Source organism: Lithobates pipiens, unplaced genomic scaffold (assembly GCF_037356315.1).
Source record: "Lithobates pipiens isolate NorthernLeopardFrog02 unplaced genomic scaffold, aLitPip1_a1.2 Scaffold_27, whole genome shotgun sequence".
Lineage (NCBI taxonomy): Eukaryota > Metazoa > Chordata > Amphibia > Anura > Ranidae > Lithobates > Lithobates pipiens.
In genome coordinates, this window is record NW_027507788.1 from 190,071,006 (window position 1) to 190,093,548 (window position 22,543).

Consider the following 22,543-nt stretch of genomic DNA (forward strand, 5'->3'; position numbering starts at 1 on the left):
GAGTCCATCGGATAGATTTGAAACAGAAAAACTATCGGAATATCCCACACACGATCGGAATGTGCGACAGACTGATTCCATCGGACCTAGTCTGCCAGAAAGTCTAGTCCTGTGTACGCAGCATTGAAAGCCACACCCAATATGTAGCATAATTTAGCCATTACCAATGTTTACCACGGCACGCGTAACACGCTGCAGGTCACTGTTGGGGCCCCAGTGCCTTACTTTGCCCAGGGGCCCATGATGCTATTAAGATGGCATTGGACACGCCCCCCTTCACACCGCACACAGGAACAGAGCTGAGGCTGTGAATCAGCTGGAGCTCCCTCCCCTGTCACTCTTTTTCTCTTGGTGTCAGGAAAACTTTTCAGAAGTGACTCATGCTGATAGCAGAGGAAGGAAGCAATGACACTAAACTGAGACAAATACGCACTATAGAAGGATATGAATTGTTCATATTTCAAATCACTTGTACTTAAAAATGCAAGCACCTTACTAATATACTCTACTTAGGCCACTTTCACACTGAGGCGCTTCCATGGCATTTTAGCACTAAAAATTGCACCTGGAAAGCGACTTTAAAGCACCTTTCCTGTCCTGGAGTGGTGCGCTTGCAAGAGGTTAAAGTCCTGCAAGCAGCATCTTTGGGGCGGTTTAGGAGTGGTGTATAAACTGCTCCTCCACCGCCCCTACCCGTTGGAATGCATGGGCAGCACTGCAAAAGCACAAGAAAAGTGCTTCGGCAGCGGCACTACACGGGTGCTATTAACCCCTTCTTCGGCTGCTAGTGGGGGTTAAGAGCGCCCCGCTAGTGGCCAAAAAGCGCAGCTAAAACTATGGTAAAGCACCGCTTTTACCACTGACGCCCTCACCACTTAAGTGTGAAAGTAGCCTTAAAGTGGAAAAAAATACCAAATTAACTATTATTAAAAGCATTCCTTCCCTACTTCTCCTATCTATCATGCCTCCCCTGTATAAGAAAAAAGATCTATGTGCTTACTTATTTTTAATCTGCTCTGGTCTGATCAGGGATCCTTGCAGCTCTGGAGATTTTATATATATATGTGTGACTGTCAAAGTAATGGATGGCGGGTACGTGCATCTGACGCTGGAGGACCTACACAGAGGGATTTTTTGGCTCAGTGCATGCCTGATCACTAAAATAATACACTCAAAGATCCATTCCTTAAATGGAAAAGCCTGAAGACTGACATTTTTATGTATGCCTTTGGCCGCTGTGTTTTCCCCGCGGTGTCTCCATTGAGATCACATACTCTGGAGAGCTTAAAGGAATATAGAGTGGTATACTCATTTGTGTGCCATTTCTTGCTGCCCTAGTATGGGACTTGTGTGGATGTCTGGTGACCCACCTGGTACAAAGATGTCCTTGTGACATCAGTGGTGTTTGTGTGCATTGCAATTTCCATCCCCAGTCTAGCAGTGAACTTACATGATGATCGTCCTGGTGTGATTCCTTCCTCACTACTTCCCCTGACGAAGGGGCATTTTATGTCCTGAAACGTGTCGGGCTGTCTGGACCTCCATGGGAATTCATCATCATTGTTACCAATTTTTAGTGGTTTGATAATTCATATTTGTATATATGTATATTTTGTTGAATAAATTATATTGTATTTTTGTATTTCGTTGCCGTTTCCAGCTTTTATGGGGGGTATCTCCTTTTTTAAATTAAAGGTGCCCCCTTGCGCTCCTTTATCCAAAGTGGGGGCACTCTAATACAGGATGCGTGTTACTGGCCAGATCACCAGGTGAAAACACAGGGAAAAAAAAGCCTAAAAGAAAAAAACGATTGCAGCCACCACATCTAATTATTGATAAGCTGCAATTTTTTACATTTTTGTTAGGTTTAATACCACTTTATAGATATTAGACTCTTGGGGGGAGGGGGGGGGGGGGGTGGCCAGGACTGGGATACTACTATTTATTGATATTCACAAAGCATTTGACTCTCTTTCCTGGCCCTTCCTTTTTCGGGTGCTGGAAAGGTGAAAGTTTGGCCCTAAGTTTATAGCCTCGCTCCAGTCACTGTAAAGTTCACAACAGCCCAGATAGTTTTGCGCGGCCATAGATCAGATCCATTTCCCATCTTTTTGGACACTCGTCATTAATACCTTCTTGTTTGTTATAGCCATGGAAACCTTTAGCAATAGCCATAGCCAGAATCCCAATACTCAGGGGATAGAGAGTGAGGGTTGGAGTGATAAATGCGCTTTATTTATGGGCGCTTTACTGTTATTCATCACTTCCCCTCACACCACTTTACCGAATCTACTGTCCTTCTTGGACTGTTTTCAGGAAATCTTGGGTCTACTAGTCAATCAGGATAAATCAGAAACTAAGAATGTCAACTTGTCAAATTCGACAATAAGGAGCATCCAGAATCAATATCCTTTCCTTTGGCTGCAAACATCTCTTTCCAACTTAGGAATTCACCTAACCCCTAACATTTCCTCTCTCTATAAGGCAAACTATCTGACTTTATTTGCTAAATATTTGGAGGAACGCGAAGATGTGGTCTGATGTGAACTTGTCTTGAATGAGGAGAATAGCCTCAGTAAAGATGACATTCCTACCTAGGCTGTTATATTATTTCAGAAGTTTGACTATCCAGGTCCCCGTTATTGCAACGTGACAATTTCAATAAAAAAATTCCCAATTCATCTGGGGAACAAACGGTCACAGGATAGCACAGGCTACAATGTATGCCCTCAAGAAAGTGGGAGGTTTGGGAGTGCCAGCCTTTAGGAAACCATGTGGCTTAGCCCAATTGTGCATACTCCACAGTAGACATTGACATAGGTCAGACTGGGTATCCCTAGAGGCTGAAGCTTGCTTTCCACTTGCAATGGATTTAATACTCTGAATGCCTTTGTGATATCATAAAGCAATTTTGTGCCCTACGCTCTCCCACTCTATACATTTGTGGGACATGAGTTGTAGGAGAAGATGGCTCCTGCTTTCTAACCATACACCTGCGGCTCCCCTTTTTGGCAAACCCTTATTTCCATCTGGTATACAATACGAAGGCTTTGGATGATGGTTGAATAAGGGACTTTACCAAATAGAGGGATTTGCTCTCCATCTAAATTTATAAGCCTGAAAATGCCCCCCACTGATAATTTTCATTTGCATGCAATGCCTCCTTGCAGGAGGGGGGGGGGGGGGTTGTTTCCATGCTGTAATTATTTTCCAATTCTTTGGTTAGTTTAACTTACCAGACGGCATGGGAGGGGGATTTAGACTAGGATCTATTAGCTCCTATGCACTGGCATAAATGGAGCACACAAATTCACAAAGTCATTTTAAACGTTGCTCTGATTAAAGCTGGCTACAAAGCGCATACCAGATGGTACTTGATCCCGGAACATCTTGCGAAAATGTATCCGGGCACGTCAGTCTCCTGCTTTAGGGAATGTGGCCAGATAGGTTAGTTTATGCACGTATGGTGGTCTTGTTGCAAAGTGCGCCACTTCTGGCTGATTGTATACTCCTTCATGTTTTCAGTTACAATGGTCAATACTACTAAGGATCAAATCATTGCCCTACTAAACAAACCAGTCAAAAATGTCCCAAGACGCACACACACAGACCCAAATATATTGTACAGTATAATATACTGTACTACATGTTTTTAGCAGCCAAAATTGCTATAGACCTAAATCCTATTGAGCATCTGTGGGGCATCCTCAAATGAAAGGTGAGGAAGCACAAGGTCTCTGACATCCACCAGCTCCTTGATGTCGTCATGGAGGAGTGGTGAGGACTCCAGTGGCAACCTGTGAAGCTCTGGTGAATTCCATGCCCAAGAGGGTTAAGGCAGTGCTGGAAAATAATGGTGGCCACATAAAATACTGACACTTTGGGCCCAGTTTGGACATTTTCACTTAGGGGTGTACTCACCTTTGTTGCCAGCGTATTAGACATTAAAGGCTGCGTGTTGAGTTATTTTGAGGGGACAGCAAATTTACACTGTTATACAAGCTGTACACTCACTACTTTACATTGTAGCAAAGTGTAATTTCTTCAGTGTTGTCACATGAAAAGATAGAAAATATTTACAAAAATGTGAGGGGTGTACTCACTTTTGGTAGATAATATATATATATGTATCAAACTATGTATCTTCAAGAAAATTGTAACCTTATCTACCTTATCTATTTACGATGGGAGGATGGTAAGAAACCAGTTGACTCCGGGAATAATTGGTGATAGATTACCGAACGGATTCACCTTTTTCTTCTTTCTTAATTTTTTTTTTTCACGGTCGGTCCTGTGACCGGTCCCCCCCTTTCGGCTCTCCTTACCTATGGTTCAATAAACTACCAGTAGTGGGGAGTTGTATCACCCATAAATGACTAAAAATATTGTATGAGAATGGAGAGAGCATTAGAATCTTATAACATAAGCTAAAGCCCCATACACACTATCAGATTTTCTGCTGATTTTTTCCTTCAGCTTTACCAAAACCATATAATATGAGCTCAAACCTTAGGAGTTTCAATTTGTATGCAATCAGGCAGGCCCTTCCACTACATGGTTTTGGAAAATCTAAAGGAAAAAAAAATCTGCAGAAAATCTGATAGTGTGTATGGGGCTTAAGAGTTCATTCATTTTGAAGATCTCTTCATAGAGGTTACACATTTTTGATGTAGCTATTCACTGTATGTTTGATCTCCCTATTTATAGGGGACACCATGGTCGGTTCATCCTACTTGCTTTTACGTTCCCCCTAGTATTTTTGTTACATATTTATGTTGTTGAATATACAGAGCTTAGCGAGAATTGTTCGCTGCTCTGCTTTGTAATGTTTCTTCATTATTCTTCAAAAAATGTTCAATAAAAACAACTGAAACAGAAACCAGACTTTACTGTTATGTCATCCTGGAAAAACAAGTGGCAATAGTGATAACATGAGGGAATTCATACTCTGCTTCTGAGATTATAGTCCTATTAACCACTTGCCGTCCAGCCACTGTCATTATACTGCAGCAGGTCGGCATGATCCCACGAGCCCTCGTAGCTGTATGTCGGCTCTTTTAAGCGGGATAGCAGTAGAATATATATCAGCCTAAAGTGAGGAAAAAATATGCTTTAAAAAAAAAAATGGGGATATTTATTATAGCAAAAGTACAAAATATTGTGTTTTTTTCAAAAATGATCGCTCTTTTTTTGTTTTATAGTGCAAAACATAAAAACGCAGAGATGATAATATACCACCAAAAGAAAGCTCTATTTGTGGGAAAAAAGGACATCAATTTTGGTTGGGTACAGCGGCACGCGACCGCGCAATTTTTAGTTAAAGCGACGCAGTGCCGTTTCGCAAAAAATGGCCTGGTCATTGAGCAGCCAAATATTCCCGGGCTGAAGTGGTTAAACATTGAATTGGTTATTAATCTGCTAAAATACTTGAATAACAGACAAACTCATTTAGATAATGCGTTTTAAATTCATGATTACATAACAGTGAACACCATCCAGTGTGGTTAAACATTATAGATATTATAGATAACATTATAGATAATTATAGATATATAAATAACAGCATTGCTATCACTTGTTTTGTCAGTGAGTTGTGCTTAATGGAGAAAAAAAATATCCATAAAATGGTTAACTTCTCTTGATTTGATAACAAGATCAAAGTTCAGAAAAAAGGCCTGTTGACATTCTGTGTTTTGACAGTGTTGGCTGGTGGATTGTGAGGACTGAGGGGCTCCTGCAAGAATGGCAGATATGGAAGACAGTAAAGAGGAGCAGGTGGAGAGGAAGGGGGTAAGTACACCCCACACTTATTCTAACTGCAAAAAATTAAACCCGGCACTAAAAATACCTAAAACATAATAATAACTTGTAGTAAACAATAATTCATATAATGCAAAGCATAAAACTAAAGTGTTCTTTATTAAATGCCTCAAAAGAGGCTAAGCACCTGGTCCAGATGGGTTATCTTCATTTTATTATAAACAATTTCAACAACTCTTAACCCCAAATCTAACAAAATTATGCAATAAAATTTTGAAAGGAGATCAATTTCCAGAAGAGATGCTTTTAGCTAACATGTCTTTAATCCTGAAACCAAATAAAGATCATACATTACCCCAAAACTACAGGCCAATTTCTGTAATTAACAATGACCTCAAGATTTTTAGTAGATTATTAGCCAATAGATTAGCATTGATAATCCCCTCCCTGATAGCCCCATACCAATCAGGATTTATCCCAGGTAGACAAATCACAGACAACATCAGATTAGTAACGAATATAATTCAAGACGCTAATATCAAATCACATCCCATAATCCTATTAAGCCTAGATATTAAAAAGGCATTCAACAGTGTAACATGGAGATACCTAGATTTAGTGTTGCAAAAATATGGATTTAATGGAGAATTCATCCATGCCTTTGATGCACTTTATCACAACCCTTCCACCAGGATAAGATTACCAGGTTGTAACGCAGGCTTTTTCAAGATGGGTAAAGGCAGTAGGCAAGGATGCCCCCTTTCACCTTTATTATTCGCCCTTGCTATTAAACCGTTAGCCGCTGCAATTTTACAGCACCCAGATATAAAAGGTTACACATAAAATAATACTACATATAAACTTAGTTTGTATGCAGATGACATGACATTGTTCCTCACACAACCTACCATAATGTTACCAAACCTATTAAATACGTTGAAAAATTTCTCTTCACTTTCCGGGCTATCGGTAAATGTATCAAAATCATTAGGCATGCCCAGGGCCGTCTTTAATGCAGGGCAAAAGGGGCATCTGCCCATGGCCCTGTCATTGTTGGGGGACCCTGGACTGCCCGCCTCTTGTGCCCCACGCTGCCTGCTGGAGTTTGGCTTTTCGCATGCTGGCTGCTCACTAATGTCCCTTGGAAATACACAAGCGCAGCTTGTGTATTTCCAAGTGACAGCGCTCCTCTCCTGGCGGCTGCTCTGATTATTCTGGTACACACACGCTCTATGAGAGCAGAGAAGGAAGGGGGCAGGGAATCTGCACAGGGGAAGCTGCCTTGAACTGGCATGCTACACGGACATCAGAGAACAACATGCCGAGCCTGTGAGTAGCATTTGGGGCAGAGGAAAACTTTGCACTAGAATGGTGGGGGGGCGGCTTTAAGGGAGGAGAGTTTTGCCTTGTACTTGGGTAAATGTGGAGCTCTGTACTGGAATCTGGAGTGGAGGGTAGTAGTACACCCCTTAACCCTGAACTCTGTACATAGCTTACACCTGAACCCTGCACTCTGCACATATTTTTCCCCTAAACCCAGCATTCTGCACATAGCCCACCCCTCAACCTTGCACTCTGCACCTAGCACCCCCCCAACCCTGCACTCTGTAAATAGCGCATCCCTGCACTCTGTACCTAGCGTACTCCTGAATGCTGCACTCTTTATGTAATGCACCCCTCAACCCTGCACTCTGTACATAGTGCACCCCTCAATGCTAGTGCAGTTTGGCCACACTCGCAATTTGATGCAGAGGTTATGATGTGCAGTAACTTCTAGCAACCAGTCAGCAATAATGCTTTGCAGTAACCTCTAGAAACCAATTAATGAGCATTAATGATGTTTTGTAACCTCTACAACCAATCAGCAAGTGGAAATGATGTGCTGTAACCTCTAGCAGCCAATCACCATCACTACCTGATCTGCTGCAGTAAAATAATTTTGAGTCTAGCTGGAGGGGGGCCCCAATAAAATGTTTGCCCAGGGTCCAATCAATATTAAAGACGGCCCTGGGCATGCCTACAAACATACCCCCGTCCCAACTAGATAATATTCGACCCTCATTTAATTTCATGTGGACAACAGAGACTCTCCCATACTTAGGTATCTATCTCACCCCAGATATTAATAATCTATCCACTAAAAACTTCCCATCCATGTTACAAAAATTAAGAATGATGATGAAATTATGGAAATCATTTAATATTTCATTTTTGGGTGGAATAACGGCTATAAAAAAAAAATGTCACTTCTACCAAAGCTACTATACTTATTTTGCGCACTTCCGATTAGATTGAATAAGATAATGATTACTAGATTCCAATCAGATGTTAACAAATTCATATGGTCAGATTCGCACCCACGGATTCCAAAACATTATTACATAAGTCACAAAAAAAGCTAAGGACTGGACCTCCCAAATTTTTGGTTATATTATCTAGCAGCTAGATGGTCCCAAACAGCCCGATGGCACATCCAAAACCCTAAAATCCCATGGGTCAAATTTGAGAAAGAATCAATTCTTCCTTATTCTATTGCTGGTCTTTTATGGGGCAACAAAGTTTCAAACTATACCTTAGCAGTTCTTAATCAGTTAGTTGCAAATTCTTATCAACTTTGGAAATTAGATTATAAAAAGTGTTATATGATGTCAACCACACCCCCATACACTTCTTTTATAGGTGATCCCAAATTTCTATCAATGCACCAAGATACAGAGGAATTCATATGGTGGATCAATAATAACTTAACCACCCTCAAAACACTCAGAGAAGACACTACATTTACCTCTTTCGCATCACTAAAAACAAAATATAAGATCCCTAATACTGAACTCAGGAGATTCCTCCAAATAAGAAACTTTTATAACACACACTTTCAATTAACAGATACAATATCACCTACATTCTATCATTCTATGAAAAAATAGGTTTTAGTTCTCCAAGAGTTGCAGGTCTGATATCCAAAATATATTCAAATCTGATTAATATAGATAGTTGAGACAAACATCCCTATATGCTTAAATGGGAACAAGAATGTAATATCACAATATCTTCAGAAAATTGGGCCGACTGTATCAACAATTTACTTGATTGCAAATGCACAAGATCAATTACAATCAGAGAGACAGCAATAAAGCTGTTCACAAGATGGTATTACACACCAGAAAAACTCCACTCCATTTTCCCCTCAGTACCTCAGATATGTTTTAGGGGCTGTATTTCAATAGGATAATTTTCAAACATTTTCTGGGAACGTGAGAAGATATCTCAGATATGGAAAGAACTTGAGAAATTTGCATCTAAAATCTCAGAAAATAACATGCGCCTCACTCTCTCCAACTGTTGTTCACCCCTATCATAGGACTAACTATCACATGAGACTGGATCACACCAGTGGCGTCGCTAGGGGGTGGTTTTTGGGGCTATAGCCCTCAATCTGGGGAGTTTCTGCAGGGGTCCCCAAGGGGAAGAGAGGGTCTCTGGGGACCCTGATGTAAGTTGGGGGCTAACTGGGGACCCTGATAAAAGATGGAGGCTCTCTGAGTACCCTGATTTTAAGGGAGAGTCTCTCTGAGGACCCTGATGTAAAGGGAGCTCCCTGGGAACCCTGATGTAAGTGGGGGGCTCTCTAGGAACCTTGATGCAAGGGGGATGCTCTCTGGGGGCTCTGATGTAAGAAGGGGGCTCTCTGGGGACCCTGATGTAAGGGGGGCTCTTTGGGGACCCTGATGTAAGGGGGGTTCTCTGGGGATATATACACACACACACACACGTATATTACTGTATATACATGTGTATGTCCGCCCAAGTGTATGACTTTCTTTACTATGCTGCTATGGGCTCTAGCCCCAGATCTTTTGTAGACCTAGCAACGCCCTGGTTCACACAATATATGTTTCTATTCGCTGGCTTATTGCATACCACTGGAAATTTTCCTCACTACCTTTAACCCAACTGAAAACAAGAATTAAAAATATCATCCTCATGGAAAGAATGTTTCATACCCTAAACAACACAAAATATACATTTGACAAAAATGGAACCCTTGGTTTATTCATGCAGAACTCCTCTTAAACCCTGAATAAATATTTTTTATAACCAAAAACTCACTCAGGAATATTTGAATTATATGTCTCTCAATAACAACCTGACAGTAAGATAGGTAACTTGGTTAAAATAATTTGATCACCCATTGTATATATATGAACATAATTTACTGCAATGATGATTCCTTTACTCTGTATTTCTCTCAATATATGATATCACGTTTTGTAACATTTGTACCTAATAAAAAGTTTGTAAAAAAAATGTTCTTTTAAAAGGAAATACTAATTGGTTTTGTTCAGCAACACAATGAGAAAAATACTACCGTGTATACTCGAGTATAGGCCGATCTGAATATAGGCTGAGGCACCTAATTTTACCACAAAAAAATGGGAAAACATATTGACTCGAGTATAAGCCTAGGGTGGGAAATGCAGCATCTACTGGTACATTTCAAAAATAAACATACATACTAATAAAATTACATTAATTGGGGCATCAGTAGGTTAAATGTTTTTGTGATTACATGACTGTTTGCATAGAGCAGCCTGTGTTAGGGCTCATAATATACATCCTACCAGTGCCCATGAAATGCAGCCTGCCAGTGCCCATCATGTACAGCCTACCAGTGCCCATCATGTACAGCCTATCAGTGCCCATGACATGAAGCCTGCCAGTGCATATCATGTACAGCCTACCAGTGCCCATCAGGTACATCCTAACAGTGCCCATGAGGTACAGCCTGTCAGTGCCCATCTTGTACAGCCTACCAGTGCCCATTGGGTACAGCCTACCAGTGCCTTGTAATGCAAAGTCACGCTGTGTGACAGAGCCGGATCTGAAACACTGTGCAGCCGCTGTAACAATGTCCCACCTCCTATGGCACAATGATTCCTAGCATTGGATCAGTGTGCCGTCTATCACAAGAGGTGGTCTAGGAGGCAGAACATTGTTACAGTGGCTGCATGGCGATTCAGATCTCTGACACACAGCATGAGATCACGCTACCAGGCACTGGGGAGGCTGCACATGACACTTTTGAGAAGAGCAGGAGGGAGGGGAAACTGACATGGGGGCACCGGGATGATACATGTGCGGCACCCAGAGGGACAGCCCCCGCCCCTTTTTCAGCTCCATTTTCTGAACTTTTTTTTCTTAAATGGGACCCTCACTTGAGTATAAGCCAAGTGGGATTTTCAGCATAAATAATGTGCAGCTTATACTTAAGTATATATGGTAACTTAATGCAAAGAGAAACAAAAATGCTGATTGGTTGATTCTAAACAGTAATGTTTTGTTTTTTTCTTGCCGAATGTAGTCTTCTCAACCACTTTTCTATTCACAAAGCTCAATATGAATTCACATGCCATTTTTAGAGAAAACCTCCATATACACTTGTATATGTAATTAGAATGATATATACCCAAACAGTTGCTGTGCTTATAAGATCACAAATTGAAGTTGAAACAAAAAGTACAGCACAACATACATAAAAAATGTGTTAATCAACTGCATTGAAACACAGTTTACATCGTGCAAAATAAACAAGAAGAAAAGATCTATGCCAAAAATTATGTAGCACTAAGCCCCGAAGGAGCTGCTGGTTATTTTTGGGCTTACCGTTACCTTCCGCTCTCCTTGTTGCACGTCTAGGGGATGTCCCGTGGTAGATGACCCAGTAACTTGAGATTGACAATAGATCCACTTGAATGGATTTTATTTGCAAAAACTCAAACCATTGAACAGTTGGAAAAGGTAGTTCAGGTACTCTCAATGTCAAAGTCCAGAAAACGTTAAAGAACTTGCTTACTTTGACTGCATCCAGAGAATAGCCATTCGCAGCTGGATGAACACTCAGGTTGGACAGTCCCTCTCTCACAAGGCCTAGCAGCCAACAAGGTGCTTACTCAGGAACAGAGTCTTTGTCACAGACGTTGTTGCAGAACACATAGGGAAACTAAGCTGTAGAACACTTGTAGGATACCTGGATCTCTCATCCTGCTTGGCGATATACACAAGACTGGATTCTTTCCGTAACTTCATGTCAGGGCTGGCTTAGCCCTTCCTTCTCTGGGCTGGCTGCTCAGCTGTCAGTTAATTGCCAGCTCTCATCTCTCTTCAAAGTTACCAGCTATTCCTGATCATGCTCGTCTGACCTGCCTACTTAAAGCTGTCCAGCTCACTTCACCTCTGCCTTCTCCTTGGTCACATCACAAGAAAATATCTCCTGTGGTTCTGTTTAAAGACTGGCTTGCTGACATCCCTTCTGGCTCCTTATCCTGCTTGCTGTTGCTCTACTTGAATCCCTGACTTCTGGCCTGGCTGATTACCTGATCTGGTTATTGAATTTTGGCCTGGCTGATTACTCTATCAGGTTACTGGACTCTGGCTATGCTTTGACTATGCTTTTTCTATTTACCTTTTTATTTAATAAACAAGTGTGATTTAATTGTACTTCTGTCTCGGTCTGATTCATGGTTTCTGACACTTCAGCCCTTCCAGGCTCTTGTTAAGAAAACCAACCCGTGCGTGGTGTTCTTCTAAAGAGTCCTCCCCTTGAATGCTTGAAGTACAATGGGTCTCTCCCGAACCGGAGACGGCACCCAATAACCTCAGAATCCTCCTTTGGTTTCCTTGCCTTGGGATAGCCAGCCCCGAGGCATCAAAGTCGGGTGGATCTGCACCCCAGGCCATAGCCTTCCTGGGGGCTGGTCAGGAGGACCAGGACCAAATAGTCAGCACATCATACTGGACCGGAACCCCGAACCACGTGACGTCTGTATCTTAAATACCCTCTCCCAGAGGGCACAGCAAAAGGGCCACTCCCATTGACCTGGCTCCGAAAAGACTGTAAATTAAGCGCCTGACCAGACCATAGTTCCATGCCCGCCACAAAATACAGTGCCCCCTGTGCCTAGGCTGAACATCTCACAGCCCAGTCAGACTGACACAGAAGTCCAATTTAGGCAAATAGACCCAAACCAAACTGTAGTTTGGGTAAAGTTTAACTTTGAAAAAACGCAGAGCGAGTGCTCTTAAAGAGCCCGCCGCTACAATTATTTAAAATAAGTGAAAAAATGTCCATGTGAGAATACATCCAGTGATGAATAATAATTCTCTTCTGTAGTAACGCATCTTCAACCAACACCTCTGTGGAGATGTATCCTAAATGAACTTGCCAGACTGTTAGACCTACAATGATCAGCAGTCTTATTGCACTTAATATCAAACTTCTTGCTCCAAAAGTAATCCACAAATCAGCGTAGGGCAACATGGCTCATAAAAGGAAGAGTAGAGGTATCTCCCGTATCCCGGATCATGTCCCGTGTAGCAAATAAATATTTATTAACCCCCCTGACGGTATTCCCGAGTCTGGCTCGGGGTGGAATTTTTATACCAAAAGCGGTAACCCCGAGCCAGACTCGGGACCGCATCGCTGGATCCAGGAGGAGGTTTACTTACCTTCTCCCTCGGATCCAGCGTTGTCTCCCCGCTGTACGAGTGAGCCGTGTCTCGCTCGATCTATCACATTGCCGATCTCCGTTCCCTGCGAGCGTTGCGACGCACGGGGACGGGGATCAGCGCCAAATTCAAAAAGTGAACACAGAGTATACATACAGTATAATGTAATCTTATAGATTACATTGCTGTATGTAAATATTTCACATCCCCTTTGTCCCTAGTGGTTTGTCCAGTGTCCTGCATGCAGTTTTATATTATAAAAACTGTTCTTTATGCCTGGAAACTGGAGATTGTCCATAGCAACCAAAACTGTCCCTTTAGATTAAAAATTATTTCAGACCAGCTAGAAAACAGCGATAATAAATTAGAATCACTCGCAGAATTGAGGGATAGCGATTTGTGGGGAGATCCGTCATCAAATATTGAAAAGTAATGATAGTGACAATTCTGTAACTGAGCAAATTTCAGTGTTTTTGATTTGATTACATTATTGAATAATTTTTATTATTGTTATATTATTATTTGGTACAATTATTTATAATTATTTATTATAATTTATGATTTCATTTTTCAAACTTTATTATACCCGGGATGTCTGCTAGACTCTGTTTTGGACAGATTTAAGAGAGTTATTCCTAAGAATTACAGGACTACAATATAAAACGCCAAATTTTCATGCAAAATAATGGTACCGCTTTTAGCACCTAAAATCCGAAATAATCGTACCGCCAGGGAGGTTAAAGGGGAGGGCCACCCTGAAAAACAAAAAAATGTTAAAAATTACAAAAAATCTAAAAAAAAAAAAATGAAAAAAAATTTTTTTTTTTACTTACCAGAAATGCCTGTTGCTAGGCACTTTATCCTAATCTTCCTCTTCCTCCTCCGCGGAGATCTTCTGTCTTCTCTCTTCGTCGCGGCGTCTTCTGGGTAATGAGTCGCGCTGTGTTCTGGGAACTGTGTGTTCCAGAACACAGCGCGTCCCATTCAGAAAGCGCTGCGGGACTCGCGCATGCGCAGTAGCTGCGGGACTCGCGCATGCGCAGTAGGAAACGGGCAGTGAAGCCATAAGGCTCCGCTGCCTGTTTCCCTTACAAGGGATGGCGGCGCCGGGACCCGAGAGCCGAGGGACGGGTCGGCCTCGGGCGGCCGACATCGCGGGCACCCTGGACAGGTGAGTGTGTTTATTAAGTCAGCAGCTGCAGTGTTTGCAGCTGCTGACTTTTTTTTTTTTTTTTTATAACCGGCCCTCCGCTTTAAAGGTTAAAGCCCAACTCCCCAAAAAGTAAAAGTCCTCCCTTGCAGTGGTGCACATTATGACAGACTCGCCTCTCTGTTCAAAGTGGCCTTACACTGTCTTTTGCCACTCCATCCACAGACACTGTGCCCCTCCTCGTTGGCCATTGTGCATGCGCACAGGAGTAACATTATCTGAACACCCAGCTCAATTATCGCAGTCTTCCTGATATTGGAAATTAATTGGTAGTGTACACTGCACTGCAAATGTGTCACAGGCAATGTTCATAAATTAAACAATTCCCAGGAGTAAGAGGAATTTTCTTAGTTTTTTTTGGCTAAAGAGACAAAGGGGGTTATTTATGAAAGGCAAATCCAATTTGCCCTGCAAGTGCAAATGCACTACAAACAGCATTTTAGCTTGCACATGATTGGATGATAAAATCAGCAGAGCTTCCACTAATTTCAGATCCACCCCTTGGATTTAGAGCGACTGCGCTTCCAAGTGCACTTTCAAGTGCACTTGCAATGCAAAGTGGATTTGCCTTTTCGTAAATAACACCCTCAATCTCCTAGCCAATCTTATTGTAAGATTGGAGTGATTCAACTCAAACAGTAGGTGCGTTTACAATATGTTTCACCAGTCCAAAACTGTATTTTATGGGCATGGCATCCCACTTTTAATTAAAAGTAAGTCAAAATTCATACACGTACAGTATATATTCCCACTCAGGGGGTTCTAACCATCACTGCAAAATATAACCTTCAGCCTCCAGGCTCTCTTGTGACAGCGTCACTGCTCTGAGTACCTCTGCATGGTCTTCCTGACCATCGCACACCTCTTGGTCTTCCTGACCATCAAACACATCTCAATGGTATGCGCAGATGCTTCACTTTAGCTCTGCATCTTTTCCTTGCAGCTCCCCAGCTACGCTTGTCCCACATGGAATTCCTCTCTGGCTTCGGCTTTCCTCTGTGCCAACCTGACCTTGATGCATGGCAGCATCTCACATGGTTTCCTTCACACGCTTTGACCTCCCTCAGGAGGACAGGGTCCTGAGCTTTAACTCTGACTCCCTTATAAAGCCAGCACACACCTGTATAATCAGTGTGCATGCTTCTCTCAAAATCTTGCGCAAACCACCACCCTACCAAGTAGCACAGGGTCCCCCTGCTACATTATGCAATGTTCTACTCTAAAATATGAGCCGATGACCCCCAGATCCAAGCACTATCTATGTGAAGTAGTACATACACAGATCACCAGTTGGAATAATTTTCCTGATGGTGACCAAAATAAGTGCAATGTTTCAGAACCTCACAGGGCCGCTACATGAAGACCTACAGTATGTGATAAGTATGGAAGACTTTGTCATCAAACAGAAACTTTACCCCTACTATAAAAATGACAACAAAAGTGCCTTTAGAAATGTTTATTTATGGCAAGCTATAAACAGGCATTAATGTGATTTTTAGAAACAGTTTATTGTACAGTACTTTAGGACCACAGATGAGAATAACTGTTCTGGGCAGGAAAGTGATGGTTTGATCAACTGTCATTTACAGGTGGACAGTTACCTGTAGATTTATATCATGTTATTCTAATAATGCAATTTAAATAGTATTAAAAAAATGACCAATATCTATTAAAGATAACAATTTGCTGCTCCTTCTTTTTTTAGCAACTGACCTCAACACTCGTCTTGGTGACTCTGGTGGCGACCATCGGGTCATCATTTCAGTATGGGTACAATGTGGCCTCTGTAAATTCTCCAACCCCTGTGAGTACCTAAGAACTTCATTAAAAGCTATTTATATGTAGAATGGTGACATAACAGAACCACATTAAAACTGTAGATAAGAAAAATAAAATAAAAAATCTGCGCTTAGTAAAAACAAATAAATCAGCAGCTAAACACTATAACCAGGATACTGGGCACAACAGAAACAAAAGAAATAAAGTGCAGCGCTTGGCCACTAAATATGAATGTGGCCTAATAAATGTAAAACAAAAAAAATTGTGAAGTCAAATATACAAATATTGTGAAAAAACATTAATATAGGATGCTTCTGAAACTCAAGTGTCCAATAGAATCCAAAACGAACTGTGAATCCAAATGATCATAAATAAAATAATGCAGCAAAATAATATAAATAATGTCCCATGTGAATATGAAGCAGAGGTAGCTAATCTTATTTGTTCAAAAATAACAATACTTGACCACGTGGACCCTTCACCTCTATAGATCACTAATAAATGGAGGCTTACCAGATCCCCAGTGACCCCCTGTTAAGGGAGGTCAAACTGCGCAGATTCGATCACAAATCACATAGACGTCTCGATACAGGATGCCGGAAAACGACCCAATCGTTCGGATGTCACGTGATCTTCAAATCCTCTCAGCAGGCCTCAAAGCGACGTATCACCATAAAAAACAAGATGCGCCAAATAGTGTAATATAGTTTGAACGGGATTTATTTCAACCGAATACTTAAGCGCTTAAAATGACTCAACCGAGTCACACAAGGATACAGATAACGTTTAAAAACAAACAGATTGCTAGAAAAATAAAAAGACTCATCAACATGAGTAAAAATGCGAGCGTAGATGCACAATGGGTGTGAGCGTGGCTACCCGACGATTGTTTCGTCAAAGGTCTGACGTCAGACCTTTGACGAAACGATCGTCGGGTAGCCACGCTAAATGTGGTGTCACATTTAGCACCTTTCAGGGGGGTGCAGATACCTGTATTTGCACCCACTTCTGGGGATAGACTCCCGTCTACGCCTCTAAACCACCCCCCCGCTGTCTGTTGGGAAACAGGTGCCAGAGACAGTAGGGACCATCCAGATTGCGCAGCACGACTCGCACATGCGCAGTAGGGAACCGGGAAGTGACGTCAAGGCTTAATTTCCTGATTCCCTTACCGAGGATGGCAGCGGCAGCACCCGAGAGCCGAGCGACAGATCGGCTTTGGGTGCCGACATCACGGGCACCCTAGACAGGTAAGTGTCAATATTTTAAAAGTCAGCAGCTACAGTATTTGTAGCTTCTGACTTTAAAAAAAAATTGGCGAACCTCTTTAACAAGTCATGGTGAAGTAGATTTGCAGCAGAAAAAATGTAGCCTGTCCAATGCAATGGAATAATTCCCTGTTCTGCTCCTGCATAATGTGTAATGTCATTTAGGAGAATATAAGTGGGGCCCAGACATATAATTAAAGACAGTGTACATTAGCTGTTATCCAGTTGCAAGAAATGAAATAAAGAACTTAAAGAAAAACCTGTGCTGAGAAAAATATCTAGGGTTTTATTCCTAAACCTAAAATGCTGATCAGGAGTTATGACTTCACTTGCTGCACATTTATTCTGAGTGTCTCAAATATTGAAGATGGTAAGCATTACAATAGGACAACTAGCATTTTCAGACGAAGGTTACCAATGACAGCCAATCACCGCTGTCTGATCTGCCCCCCCCCCTTTTGCTCACCGAAGCGCTGGGCTGCAGAGTGGGTGGGAGCAGCCGGCTCAGGCTCTCAGCAGCTCGCTGAGAGGCTGAACCGGGGCCAGTCCAGGCATGTGGGCAGATCCCGACTTCATTGTCGCTATCTTGCCTAGACCAGCTCTGTGATATCAGCCAACAGCAAGTTTAAGCCCGCTGTCTGCTGAAAACTGGTCACAGGAATGCAGAACGAATAAACAAGCTTTGGCCGTACTTCCTCTTTAAAGTAAAGCCTAACATTAACTATTCTTAACCACTTCCTACCCAGACCAAATTTCAGCTTTCAGCGCTGTCACATTTTAACTGCTTGCCGACCAACCACTGTCATTTTACTGTGGCAGGTTGGCACGATCCCGGCTCTCAGGATAGCTGTTCTGTTCTGAGAGGAGTGACAGATCGTGTGTTCCTATTAGCTAAGAACCACGATCCGTCACTTCCTCAAGTCAGTCCCCTCCCCCTTCAGTTAGAACCCCCCCCAGTTAACCCCTTCACCACCCCCTAGTGTTAACCCCTTCACTGCCAGTGACATTTTTACAGTAATCAATGCATTTTTATAGCACTGATCGCTGTATAAATGCCAATGGTACCAAAAATATGTCAAAATTGTCTGATGTGTTCGCCAGAATGTCGCAGTCATGATAATGATTGCTGCCATTACTAGTAAAAAAAAAATAATAATAATAAAAATACTAGAAATCTATCCCCAATTTTTAGACGCTATAACTTTTGTGCAAACCCCAATCAATATACACTTATTGCAATTTATACATATCGGCCTAAACTGAGGAAAAATTAGCTGTTTTTTTTTTTTTTTTTAAAGTGGATATTTATTATAGCAAAAAGTACAAAATATTGTTTTTTTTTCACAATTTTTTTATTTAAAGCGCAAAAAATAAAAACTGCAGTGGTGATCAAATACCACCAAAAGAAAGCTCTATTTGTGGTATAAAAATTACATCAATTTTGTTTGGGTGCAGCGTCGCATGACTGCGCAATTGTCAGTTAAAGCGACGCTGGGCCAAATCGAAAAAAAAATTATTTCCTGTTTTTGTCTTTCATGCATTTGCTCTCCCATGTGCTCCTTGCTGTGAAGGCCAGTTATAGGTGGGGCCAGGGGCCATTTATTGTTACTCGTGTAAATATGGTCAGGGGCCACACTGGGCACCTTTGCCGCCATTGTGCTACGTGCTGGGTGTCCAGTTTGCTCCTGTTCCTTTAAGGAGGATTGGGCTACCTCCAGGCCCACCTGCCCCTCATCTATCCATTAGTGCCGGTTCACACAAGGGCGACACGACTTGCAGCACGACGCACAGACGCAACCTGCACACGACTTCAGCAGCGACTTGCAAAACGACTTCTATTTAGAAGTCAATGCAAGTCGCCTGAAGTCGCCCCAAAAATAGTACAGGAACCTTTTTCTAAGTCAGAGCGACTTAAGTCGCTCCTATTAGAACGGTTCTATAGTACAGAACGGAGCACGACTTGTCAGGCGGCTAAGTCGCCTGACAAGTCGCTCCTGTGTGAACCGGCACTTAGAATGCATGTGCTCCCACTGTGGAGATGCTCATAAATTCAGTAGCCCTTGAAAACTAGAGTTCAGTATAACTGCTCTAGAGCCTTTCCTTTGAAAATGTCTACATTTCTAACGCAGTGGAACCTATAGGATTATACAGAACAATAACATCACCTAGTGGCCATTTTTGATAAAAGCAGTCTTTGGGCCTATGATTTATTTTAACACCTTCAAAGTAATATATCTTTCATGCATTTACAAATCATTGGCTGTTAGCATGCCTATAAATAATATCATTTCTTTCCCTGTAGTTCATGAAGACGTTTTACAATGAAACATACAGCAGTCGCTATGGGTCTACCTATACTAAAAGTTTAGAGGATGCGCTCTGGTCTCTTACCGTGTCCTTATACCCACTGGGTGGATTTTTTGGCTCTTTATTGGTGGGGCCTCTAGTTAACAAAATTGGGAGGTAAGTGCAGAATCATGCTCTAAAGCAGGGATATGCAACTAGCGGACCTCCAGCTGCTGCAAAACTACAAGTCCCATCATGCTTCTGCCTCTGGGTGTCATGCTTGCGGCTGTCAGAGTCTTGCTATGCTTCATGGGAATTGTAGTTCTGCAACAGCTGGAGGTCCGCTAATTGCATATCCCTGCTCTAAAGATATCTAGACACAAAACAGAACCATTGCCAAAATTGTAAATAAACTATGAGGATCTTGTGCGCTAGCTGTTTTAAAAGTGACAAAATATATAGAAAACAAAATATACTAGATGAGCAAAATGATCGACAGCTCCTAGCACTGATCACTTCCTGTAAAGCCGCGTGAAAACAATAGAAAATTGCTACGCTGCGCTATCTCCTAACATTAGTTCCAACAAATACTTTTAACAACTTTCAGCCCCGGACCATTTTGCTGGCTTAAGACCAGACCACTTTTTTGAGATTCGGCACTGCGTCGCTTTAACTGACAAATGCGCGGTCATGCGACGTGGTTCCCAAACAAAATTGACGTCCTTTTTTTCCCCACAAATAGAGCTTTCTTTTGGTGGTATTTGATCACCCCTGCGGTTTTTATTTTTTGCGCTATAAACAAAAATAGAGCGACAATTTTGAAAAAAAAGTATTATTTTTTACTTTTTGTTATAATAAATATCCCCCAAAAATATTTAAAAAAACAGTTTTTCCCTCAGTTTAGGCCGATACGTATTCTTCTACATATTTTTGGTAAAAAAAAAAAAAAAATCTCAATAAGCGAGTATTAATTGGTTTGTGCAAAACTTATAGCGTTTACAAAATAGAGGATAGTTTTATGGTATTTTTATTAAAAAATTTTTTTTACTAGTAATGGTGGTGATCAGCAATTTTTATTATGACTACGACATTATGGCGGACAAGTCGGACAATTTTGACACATTTTTGGGACCATTGGCATTAATACAGCGATCAGTGCAATTAAAAATGCACTGATTACTGTAAAAATGTAACTGGCAGTGGAGGGGTTAACCACTAGGGGGCAGTGTAGGGGCTAAGTGTGTGTGTGTGTGTGTGTGTGTGTTTGTTTTTTTACTGTAGGGAGCATGGCTGGGTGTGTGATGTCACTAATCGTCTTTCCCTAAGACAGGGAAAAGACGATCAGTGACAGGCTCACTAGAAAGCATGAGGAGAGGTTTGTTTACCGTTGGCGCTCGCGCGATGGCAGGGCGGCATATAGAAATGGACGTTCCTGTACGCCAATATGCCTGCCCGTGCCATTCTGCCGACGTACATCGGCGTACGCCGGTTGGGAAGTGGTTAAAGTGCCAACTTTCCAATAATGAAAAAATTATATTTATTATTGATAATAATAAAGGAATCTTTATAAACTAACAAAAATCTAAATATATTCCAAAGCTGCATATAGGGTTTTTGATTGCTGTAATGATAAATTCGTTGTTAAGTGTCACATTCCACAGACAAAATAACGGCCAGCGCACGACGATGTACGTCCTATTTTTGAAGAGGGGTATTTTGGTAACGGCAGCAGCTGCTGCCACAACCGAGATATCCATCTCTTCAGCCGCCGGTCGTCTGTACGATAACGGTGGTCTCCGTGGCGGGTTCGCCACGAGATCACCGTTATCGGTGGCGGGAGAGGTGCCACCCCTCCCCGCCCCCCTCCCGTGCCTTCCGCCGCTTACCGGAGCTGTCGGTAGCAGCGGAGGCGATCGGGTCCTTTTCCTAGCTGGGTATAGAGATGAGTGAGGCTAAGATGGCCCCCACTCATCTCTATACCATAGGAGGGCGGAAGCAACGTCAAAACGTCACTTCCGCCCATACCTCTTAAAGGTATATTTTTTTAATGTCATTTTTTTAAATGACTTTTTTTTTTTTTTTGTATTTAAGTCCAAATATGAGATCTGAGGACTTTTTGACCCCAGATCTCATATTTAAGAGGACCTGTCATGCTTTTTTTCTATTACAAGGGATGTTTACATTCCTCGTAATAGGAATAAAAGTGATCCATTTTTTTTTTTTAAATAGTGTAAAAATAAATAAAATCAATTAAAATAAATAGGGAAAAAAAAAAAGGTTTTTAAAAACCCCCCGATGAGCTTCCACGCAGAAGCGAGCGCATACGTGAGTAGCACCCGCATATGAAAACTGCAGTCAAACCACACATGTGAGGTATCGCCGCAATCGGTAGAGCGAGAGCAATAATTCTAGCCCTAGAATCCTCTGTAACGCAAAAAATGCAACCTGTAGAATTTTTTAAATGTCGCTTATGGAGATTTTTGAGGCTAAAAGTTTGACGCCATTCCACGAGAAATTTTGAAGCGTGACATGTTGGGTAATAATTTACTCGGCGTAACATTATTTTTCACAATATAAAAAAAATTGGGCTAATTTTACTGTCGTCTTATTTTTTTATTCAAAAAAGTGAATTTTTTCCCAAAAAAGTGTGCTTGTAAGACCGCTGCGCAAATAAAAGTATTGCAATGACCGCCATTTTATTCTCTAGGGTGTTAGAAAAAAAATATATAAAATG

General features: G+C 41.7%; 1 protein-coding gene across 2 annotated transcripts in view; it reads left to right on the forward strand.

Moving 5' to 3' along the window:
- The first annotated feature begins 5,644 nt into the window (after positions 1–5,644).
- The window catches only part of LOC143934437 (solute carrier family 2, facilitated glucose transporter member 5-like), a 77,996-nt gene continuing 61,097 nt past the window's right edge, over positions 5,645–22,543 (forward strand). The window contains exons 1-3 of one of the 2 annotated variants that reach the window (XM_077458055.1): positions 5,645–5,790; positions 16,182–16,280; positions 19,826–19,986. In XM_077458055.1, coding sequence (XP_077314181.1) covers positions 5,743–5,790; positions 16,182–16,280; positions 19,826–19,986 — 308 coding nt within the window. In that variant the 5' untranslated portion in view covers positions 5,645–5,742. Of the gene's footprint in view, positions 5,791–16,181; positions 16,281–19,825; positions 19,987–22,543 lie in introns of those variants that run through there. The other variant, XM_077458056.1, reaches the window with a different exon arrangement.